This window comes from Stomoxys calcitrans, chromosome 1 (assembly GCF_963082655.1).
Source record: "Stomoxys calcitrans chromosome 1, idStoCalc2.1, whole genome shotgun sequence".
Lineage (NCBI taxonomy): Eukaryota > Metazoa > Arthropoda > Insecta > Diptera > Muscidae > Stomoxys > Stomoxys calcitrans.
In genome coordinates this window covers 133044294-133055157 of record NC_081552.1, presented here as the reverse complement: position 1 = coordinate 133055157, position 10864 = coordinate 133044294, and the positions used below count along the sequence as shown (strand labels likewise).

General features: G+C 38.5%; 1 protein-coding gene across 1 annotated transcript in view; it reads right to left on the bottom strand.

The window, feature by feature from the left end:
- Window positions 1–233: 233 nt before the first annotated feature.
- The window catches only part of LOC106094159 (membrane-bound transcription factor site-1 protease), a 165810-nt gene continuing 155179 nt past the window's right edge, over window positions 234–10864 (bottom strand). Inside the window, exon 5 of the mRNA XM_059362384.1 lies at window positions 234–1293. Coding sequence (XP_059218367.1) covers window positions 721–1293 — 573 coding nt within the window. The 3' untranslated portion in view covers window positions 234–720. The remainder of the gene's footprint in view (window positions 1294–10864) is intronic.

Sequence of the window (10864 nt, the reverse complement as noted above, 5' to 3'; positions counted from 1 at the left end):
ACGCCATTCTATGGTGGAGGGTATAAAAAAATCTCTTATAAGAAAAGAGCACTTAATTGCTTTTTTGAGCTTATCATAAATCCAAATTGCAAAATTGGTAATCATTCCTGTGGTACAATCATTGGTACAAACTCCTTGATAGGACCAATTGCAGTAAATTTTTTAATTGAATGTATAAATTTCCAATTGTTTTTAATTTCTTTATTATTTTATTTATTTCTTATTAATTATGTATTGATTTTGATACTATTAAAAACATGGGGCTATCGAAAACAGGCGATGTTTATACACTAAAATAATTAAAATTGAAATTACAAATCAATAAAAGAAAATATGAAATTAAGAGAAAATCTTACACAGAAATTAAATATGTTATTTTTCCTTAACATTAACAATTACACTGAAAGTATTATTCTTATTTTTCTTTTCAATTACATTCATATTTTTTTTGTAGCAGCAAAAAAAATAAAAGGATCGTAATCGAAATATAATTCAAAACTAAAACATAACCAAGGTACAGTAAGAAGGAAAAACGACACCAAATTAACAGGTTACCTCAATTTTTACTCTGAAACTGAACCAGCTTTTAATTCGCATGGTATTGCACTCACTTCTCTAATAGAAAGATCATTTATTATATATGTTTGACAAGAATAGATTTGGAATCGAACGATTTCTAATATCCGTTTAGAATCTAAAATGCTGATTACTTACATTGGTTTACACAGTGCATTTCGTTAAAGATCTTTTCCTTAGTTTGTTGTTAACATCCACGACTTTAGAATATTTGTGTAGTTTAGACGTCTTAAGCCTTTTTGGATGTGTTTTGATTTTCGCAATTCTGCTTTGCTGAATAACCGAATTATATTTCTTGAAAACTGATGCAGTATGCGAGTTCATTGTATATTCTAAAAAAGCATTTATGAGCCACATACATGCATTTTCTGCATTTATGGAATCAATGCAGTTTGAGTCACCCATGATAGCAACACGTCCCTCTTTCCGAAGTGTTTGGACACCTACATAGTCTTTAATAATTTCGTCCTTGCTGGAATTTGTCTCTTGCTGGCCTCGTTGAATTGTTGATTGAAGTAAAACTCTTTTGTTAATTGCAGGATTGTAAGTAAAAATATCATTTTCTGTCCCATTAAGTTCGATGCCCACGTCTACATTGAGTGTTGGAAATTCCTCAGGTATATCTATTTTAATTCGATGACGACTGTTCATTTGGAATAGCCCGATAATTGGCAACGTATTGGGCGCTTCTTTAAAATCTGTTTTCTTTCTGATAACCTAAAATTAGAATAAGACATATATTCGTTATTATTGTTAAGCAGAAGAACCAAATTTTATATTAATATATATTTTTTTTAATAAACATAATTCATAGAGGAATCAATCAATGGTCATCAGGAATTTTATGATAACATAACGATTAAATGTTCATTCATTTTAAATTTATTCATCTAATTTTATTATTGGATTTCTTCCAGCGTATGCCAATGTGTTTTGATTTTTGTTTCTGTTTCGAATAGAAAATCATAAAACCCAAAACCCCTTTAGAGTCCCGAAAAATCTCAGCAGGCAACAATGATCGCGAATTCGTCCTAACGAGGGGCCTCATCCGATTACATGCTTCAAAAGATTACATGCTTCAATCCACTCTCTAATTAGTGAGCAATGCAATGGTAGAAGAATCCCGTTCGAATAAAACGTTGGGTCTTGTTATTCAACCATTTCCTATAGCGCAGTAAGAAAAAATCAAAATCCAACAGCCAACATCTCCTCAAATAACATATCTTTACGAATCAAGAAAAGTAGATTAAAATACCATTGATTTGTTTGCGCCTATTTTGGCATATTTCACTTTAAATGAATACATTTGTTTATCTGCCCAAAACATTCATATTTAGGCCGTAAATTTATTTTATGCACAATTTTCATAGCAAAGTGGGGTAAAAAAATTGACAGAATAATGTAGCGTACTCACAATATATGTACCCTACCAGTGCATAGTAGTCCAGAGCGTATAGTCCACAAAGCATAGCGTACTCACAATATATGTAGCGCAAATAGGAATGAAATAACAGAGAAACTTTTGTGCTCTCAAAATTTTACACCAAATGTCGAGTTTAAAGGTGTCGGAAATTATTTTATTTTGCATCAAAGCAAGCAGCTCCGCCGAAAGAGGCACATATTGGAAGGTACGACTGGCGAAACCCTATATACGTCCATTACGCCATAGCTTCCTTCACGGGAAAGGAAAATGTGCTCATTTAGAAAGTACAAACGGCGCAAACTACATGCCATTAAGGGCAGAATTTTGAATACGGAATGTTCTTTGATAATTCTCATTTATCTATATTCACAAGCGCCACCAACCAGTCTACGTGCGAATTTGTAATGATGTAGCGTACTCATAGCACAAAGAAAATGTTATTCATGCACGATAACACGAACGTGGCATAAACAAAAGAATATCAAATTATATCAACAAAGCCCCAGGCACAAGCCTGCGATTAACTAATCTTCTTATATATAACAAGTAAAAAGGCGTTAAGTTCGGCCGGGCCGAACCCACCCACCACCTCGGGTATATATATGAACAACCTTTCGTCAAAATCCAGTGAAAAATGCATACCTTATGCCCCATAGCAGCTATATAGACATATCAAACGATTTAGACCAAATGCTTATAAGTACAAGTCATTATTCAACCGAGAGATCGGTCTATATGGCAGCTATATTCAAATCTGGTTCGATCTGAGCCAAATCGAAGACCAACATCGAAGAGCCCAACACACCTCACCGTCCCAAATTTCGGCGACATCGGACAGTAAATGCGCTTTTTATGGGCCCAAAACCTTAGATGTCGAAGAGCCTAAGACAACTCACTGACCCAAATTTCAGTAAAATCGGATAATAAATGCGGCTTTAATGGGCCTTAGACCCTAAATCTGAGGATCGGTCTATATGGCAGCTATATCCAAATTTGGACCGATCTGGGCCAAATTGACGGAGGATGTCGAAGGGCCGAACGTAACTCACTGTCCCATATTTCAGCAAAATCGGATAATAAATTTGGCTTTTATGGTCTTAAGACCCTAAATGGGAGGATCGGTCTATATGGCAGCTATATCCAAATTTGGACCGATCTGGGCCAAATTGACGGAGGATGTCGAAGGGTCTAACTTCACTGACCCAAACTTCAGCAAAATCGGATAATAAATGTGGCTTTTATGGGCCTAAGACCCTAAATCGAAGGATCGGTCTATATGGCAGCTATATCCAAATTTGGACCGATCTGGGCCAAATTAACGAAGGATGTCGAAGGGCCTAACGCAACTCACTGTCCCAAATTTCAGCAAAATTGGATAATAAATGAGACTATTATGGGCCTAAGACCCTAAATCGGCGGATCGGTCTATATGGGGGCTATATCAAGATATAGTCCGATATAGCCCATCTTCGAACTTAACCTGCTTATGGACAAAAAAGGAGTCTGTGCAAAATTTCAGCTCAATATCTCTTTTTTTAAAGACTGTAGCGTGATTTCAACAGACAGACGGACAGACGGATGGACATGTCTAAATCGTCTTAGATTTTTACGCTGATCAAGAATATATATACTTTATAGGGTCGGAAATGGATATTTCGATGTGTTGCAAACGGAATGACAAAATTAATATACCCCCATCCTTTGGTGGTGGTTATAAAAATCAATTGGTGTTTGTTTTCCGGGCTTAGTGTTTGGGGGACCACCCCAATCCCAAAACCACTCCTTAATCGGCCATATTTACCGACCATGTCAATGTGGAGATTTAATGGAAGGTATTGGGGGGTAGAGCATGAATTGAACCCACCCATCGCAAAATGGGGCCCAAACAAAGTAGTAGAATACGAATTTGATATCCAAATGTAGGACCATATGTTTAGGGCATCACCCCTTCCCCAAAACACCACACAAAGGTTAACAATTTTTCGACCATGCCAATATGTGGTATTTAAGATTAACGAATTTGATAACCTATTTTGGGCCATGTGTTTGGGGGACGCCTCATCGTGTGAACTCTCCTAAACCAATGGCAATATAGGGTTTAAATAAATCGTATTTGAAAGAAGGGCACGATGCTGACATTTTTTCAGGGCCAAATGTCTGGGGGACCACCTCACCCCCGAACACACCCCTAAAACAGAAATCATAAGAGTATCGGGCTAAAATAAAGTATTTTAAGAATGGAGTACACCTTACATCCAAACTTAAATTCGTAGACCAATAAAGATCATATGGGATTCGGACGAAGGCACTTATATTGTTAAACAATTAGTCAAGCGATATACTATATTCGCAGCATGGTAAAAGCTCTTTAATTGTCAAAAATAAATATTCCAGGGAAACTTTTTTCCATATAAAGTTAAAGAAGGCGCAGCGGAGCGGGCCCGGGTCAGCTAGTTAATTAATAAACTCAATACACTATTGTGGCCACAGAACTCTTTCTGCTGATATTGCTACATCTCTTGTATATTTTTCGGGATAGTGTAAAGTCGTTGACCCTATAATGCAATGGACTGAATAAATGCACTAGCTGCATATTTTGTATAAAGACTTTAAATATATGAAATATGTATGTGCGACGGCGGCTGAGCCGATCACTTTGTACAAATTCTATGGCTTTTCCCCAAGTAGACACATTCAATAAAAAAATTTCAAACAGGCGAACCTGCCGCCTTTGCGTTGTTAAAAAGCCGCAAGTGTTCCCGAATTTGCTTACACCAGCAAACTCGTTCTTGCGTCATCATCCGCAAGAGGGATATGAAGATACTGTCAGACTATCCGGGCAGTGCGATACGAGCCAAGGATCGTGGAAAGGATGACCGGTCCAGGTCCGAAGCCATTAGCAATAGAAGAATATTGGAGACGGACAAATAGGAAGAATAAGAGAGATCCGGAACCAGTAGTGCCCGCTGTCCAACCACCCAAAAGACGGGTGGATATAAACCAGTAAGCGATTTCTCTCTCGTGGCAAACAAAAAAAAATCTTTAAATAACTTTACTTATAAATATAGGCACATTTTACATGGCAAACAAAATAAAACATAAATTAAAAAAAAATAATTGTAAAACTTTGCAAAATTGTAATATCTTGCGGATTATTAGTTACTTTAAATGTTACAAAATTAAAAATTAAAAATATATATATTTTTTAATATCTTTCAATTGAAGTAATGTAAATCCAGATTATGGGACACCCAGAGTCTAAATTAGTCAAACCAAATGCTAACGTGGTAAATGAGGTGAGAGTAAAGGAAAACTCAGATAATCTCTTTCTGAATGAAGTATGTCCTTGCAGTTGTAGCAAGTTTTACCTTTGTGATGAAGATATACATGATGCATCATATGATGCTCAAGAAGAAGTATGCAAATCATGGAAGAAATCTGGATCAAATATAACTTAGAGAATGGAATTGAATTTGGTACATACTATTTTAGAAAAAAGATAGAAATAAATTTAAGAAACCCTACCAGTGCATACATAAAAGTGATTGGGTCGTCCACAAAGCATTTAGGATTATTGAAAAGATCATTCGAAAGTATTCGGAAATTAAAATATGAATATAGGAACAAATTAACTGAGGAACATAAGAAATCTAGCTTCGACCTTTATTGGGCATTGAGGCATCAATTAGTGAAGATATTATCGAAATACCATATCGACCAGGAAGTCCCGCACGCCGTAGGAAACCCTCTAGAGATTGATATGAACGTGTTGTTCCCATCTGGGGACACGAAGGCACTTGAACCGATAGAAGAGGGCTCTGTGTGGTACCCTTCGGTGAGCACAAAAAACTTGGACAAATAGGAGAAGGCTGTGACTCGGAAAAAGACGAGACTGAAGACAAAATGGCTCAGACGTCAGTAGAACTTTTGATCACTGCTTCAAGGCTAATACCCGATTTCGATGGCAAGCCGGAAAATGACAAGTTGACACTATCGAAGACTCTCATGAATCTGTCGCAGTATCAGTTATCAAGACTAAATTGAAGGGAAATACTACGAACTTGATAGGAGAAGAGACGCAGACGACCATTCTACAAATAATATACAGACTACAATCTGAGATTAAGGGATAATCGGTGGAAGACTTGTCCACGAAGATAATGAATTTTAGGCAAAACAGTCAAACCGCGAACGAATACTGCAGTGAAATAGAGTCTCTAATTAAGTTGTTAGAAGGAGCCCACATATCGGAAGTCCTACCGGTTGAATTAGCTTTCAAGTATTCCACTCGTGTTGCCGTCAAAGCAATCACAAAGAACTGCACCAATGATAAGGTTAAACTCATCATGGAAGCAGGTCAGTTCAACTCTATGAACGAAGTGGTCGGAACGTTCATCAGCAGTTACGCAGACGCAACAGGACAATAACTTCTGTGGAGGTTATAGAGGTAATGATAGGACATTTAGAGGAAACTACCGTAATAACAATAGTAATAACAACAATAATTACATAAACAGATATGAAAAACAGAAATGTCAATCTGATGAATATTCGGGAAACTCGAACATCCCCCTAAGATTAGAACAGTAAATAGAAAAGTGTATAATATCAACCTTAATTTTAGCCTTTTCCATATGCGTATGCTCGTTGCGAAATCCTACCTAATACACAACCCTCTTCATGGTTGTGAAGTTTTTTTTTTAAGGGAGCTTTTACACGGTATGTAGATGTATTATGACATGTCACTTTTTGTATTCACATATAATTGAAAATGTTTGTCAAAATTGTCATTTATATACGATTAATCAATTTTGCTATCGCACCTGCATGTTACTTTCGTATGATATAACCTAAAAATTTAAGCAAAAGTTGATTGTTTTCAAGCATAAAAATTTTTAAAGTTGTTAAAAAAGTTGGTTAAATCATAAATTTTTGGAAATAAATTAATCTGGGGTTGCTTTCATTCGACTGACACCAACAACAGCTGATTTCTTTATGTTTTTGTCAGAAGAAAGAGAGCACGCTTTAATCGAAAAAAATTACATGTGCTATTTTGAAGAGTGATTTTCATATGTTAGTTTCGTTTGTATCACACGACATGTACAACTCAACATGTGCTAAATTTTATATGTCATAAGACAACTACATGCCGTCTAATAGAGCCTTAACTGTGTTTATGAGGATAGTCGCAGACTGAACATTCCATTAAGGCACAGGGGCAAACTTCTCACATATCAATGAGTGCTATCCGATTCAAGTTTTAGGTCAATGATAAAAGGCCTCCTTTTTATAGCCGAGTCCGAACAGCGTGGCGCAGTGCAATACCTCTTGGGGGAGAAGTTTGTACATGGCATGGTACCTCACAAATCTTCCCAGTATTAAAAGGAGATAACCACCGCTGAAGATTTTTTCTGATGTTCTCGCAACAGATATTGGCCTCCAATGTCAGTTTAATCATCTGAAATGTGCTCGTTCCAACAGAAAATTTAAAATTACTATTTAAAGTTACTGGCAACGATCAGTCTGTCAGTCCTCCGATCAGACAGTGTCCTGTCATGACGGACATAATGACGGAGATGTCTGTTCTAGCCAGTGACAGCAAAGCGGTAGTCCTCTTCAAGTCTAGGTTAGGCCACATAAATTTGCAATGCTCACAGCCCCCTCTTTGTGACCATCTATCATTCGCTGCCATTCGGGCCTGATCCTGAAATTTACCTTATATGTCGCTAGAGGCATACCCACAGATTCCAGTTCTCCTAGAATGTATATGGTAGTTCCTAGTCTCGCAACCTCTTCCGCTTTACAATTCCCTGGGATATCTCTGTGGCCCGGCACCCAGAATAGGTGAGTTTTGAACTGTTCAGCCATCTCGCTGAGATATCTGCGACAGTCGAGGGCGGTTTTTGAATTCAGAAATGCCTTCTCCGGGGATTTAATGGGTGCGTGGCTCTCTGGGAAGATATTGATGAAAGTCGTCGTTATGACAATATATCTTAGCCATTCCACCACTTCTTACGTCGCAATGATACACACTGTAGTAGTCGGGTGACCTTCTTGATATGGCCAGTCCAAGTTCTTCAGGGGATATTGTAGTAGTGGGTTCTATCAGAAATACAGTACTTTTTACCGAAAAGTAAGCAAAGTGTAATCCACACTGCCTGGGATATCGGAGGATAATAAATGCTGTGTTTTATTTTAGTACTGGATAGACAAGCCGTGTATGACAAAAAAAAACACAAAAAATGCGTTCAGTGAAAGTCTGCTTGTTTCCCATTAGGTGGTAATGCCATTTTCCAACATGTCAAAACAATATAAGGAAAACAGTGAAAACACAGAAAAACATAGACCTTAATTTGACCGATTAAACATGGAATTGACTTATAAACAACTTTTCAAACAAGGTGTAAGGTTAGGTTAGGTTTAAGTGGGAGTCTGCCATCAGACTCACTTAGACGTCTTCGTCCATTGTGCTACCACAGGAACAGAAGAAGGAAGATGCCTTCTAGTTCCTACCGTTGAACCATCCAGATCGTTTTAAAAAGCCCAATAACTTGCTTATGTTCATATCCGCTAAATCAGACAGGTTCTCAAAGAAATGAGAACCTAAAGTGGAACTCCTTCTAACTGCTAGTGCGGGACACACACACACAGGTGTTCTATAGTCTCTTCTTCTTCGATGTCCTTACAGCTTCTGCAAAAGTCGTTGCTGGCAACCTTCAGTGTGTCAGCTCGTTTTCCGATTAGACAGTGGCCTTTCATGACGGACACAATAACTGAGACATCTGTTCTACCCAATGACAGCAAAGCGGTAGACCTCTTCAAGTCTAAATAAGGCCACAAAGTTTTGGAATGCTCACCGCCCCCTCTTTGTGACCATCTATCATTCGTTGCCCTTGGGGCCTGGTCCTGAACGATTAGGTTACATGTCGCTAGAGGCATACCCACAGATTCTAGTTTCCCTGGAATATGTAGGGTAGTTTGTCTCGCAAGCTCGTCCGCTTTACAATTCCTTGGGATATCTCTGTGGCACCCCGAAGAGGTGAATTTGGAACTGTTTAGCCATCTCGTTGAGAGATCTGCGACAGTCGAGGACGGTGTTTGTGTTCAGAAATATGTTCTCCAGGGATTTATTGGCTGCCTGGCTGTCTGAGAAGATATTAATGCCAACCGTCGTAATGACATTATATCTTAGCCATTCCAGCAATTATTTAATTGCAAGGATCTCCGCTTGATACACACTGCAGTGGTCGGGTAACCTTTACGATATGACCGTTTCTAGATCTCGATATGACCGCTTCTAGATCACCCCAAAGCGCACCTGGTCGTTTAGTTTGGAGGCATCCGTATAGAAGTCTATGTAACTTATGCAATAGTGGTACAGTAATTTTTATTAAAAAGCGGCTCATGAAGGGTGTAATCAACACCGCCCGGAACACCGGATATTGTATCAAGGATAACACAGTGTCCGTAGCCGCCACATGACCAATGTAATAGCTCCCTTAGCCTCGCTGCAATTTGTCTAGCCACAATATCCAGAGGCATAAGATGTAGCATTAAATTCAGTGCATCAGATGGTGTCGTCCTCAGTGCGGCTGTGATGCACAAACAAGCCATCCTTTGGATCCGGCTAAGTATTGAGCAGTAGGTGTTGTGGTCCAACAGACCACAACACCATATAGCATTATAGGTCTGACTACTGCAGTATATACCCAATGCATGACACGTGGTCTAAACCCCCAACTTTTGCCAATCTCTCCTTTGCAGGTGTATAGGCTAAGAGTTGCCTTTCTTGTCCTTTCCGAAATGTTGGATTTGAAGTTCAATGGAACATTCTTTCCTTCCAAGAAGACAGATTTCACTGTAGGCATCTTGTATCTCCTGCTGAAAAGAATTACTTCTGTCTTGCATGTATACGCCTCGACCACTTTCGGTAGCCCACTTCGCTGTTGCGCGCAGGGCTTCCTTAATTATATCTCTTAGAGTGCTGGGAAACTTTCCCCTAACCGCAATTGACATGTCATCAGCATACGCTACCACTTTTACACATTTTTCTTCCAGAGACAATAATATATTGTTAATGGCTATATTCCAAAGTGGAGGAGACAGTGCACCTTCTTGCGGTGTTCCTCTGCTGACCCATCTTTTTAGATCCGCTGGAATCTGTGGAACTAAAAACATGGGTCAATCTGCTGTAATGTATCTTTTAGTTAGTAAGTTAATAATAAACTTTATTAAGGTAGAGTTGATGCCTAGAAACCGTTATACATCTCGAGAATACTATCTCCCATAACTTTCAAAAAGCAACTTAAGGCTTGAAGGCATCTCTGTATTGTGTGCCATATATAGGGAAGCCAGCTAGTATTAAGAATTATTTATTTCACTGCTGGCTACTACTGAATCTTTAATGCTTTGCGACGGAAGAAACAAACATTTAGACTTTGCTATTCTTTGCTAGAATACAGGCCCCATTCCATATATCTTCGAGTAATTTCAATCCAGGAATTCTTAGTCCACGAAGGATTCTTGTTTCAACCGTTGAGTGGAGCGGACGTATTGATATTTCACTCCGCAAGAATTTTCCTGTAACTCGTAATAGGTCATCATTTTTGGAAGAAAAATGTAAGTCACTCAAGGATAGCTGCGATAGTTTTGCTAATGTCGCCAGAGACAGATTGGTGATGGCAGTTGTCGACAAGGGAGAGTTACAGGGCTACATACCTAGGAATAATTGGAGTGGGTTAGTCAATGGACTGCCATCAGTATACTCCGATGTTCTTGCGGAATTCCATGGGTCTCCTCCAGTTTATGATGATGCAGGCTGGTATCGAGGCGATACAGACTAATTGCTTCGAGGATCAACGCTCA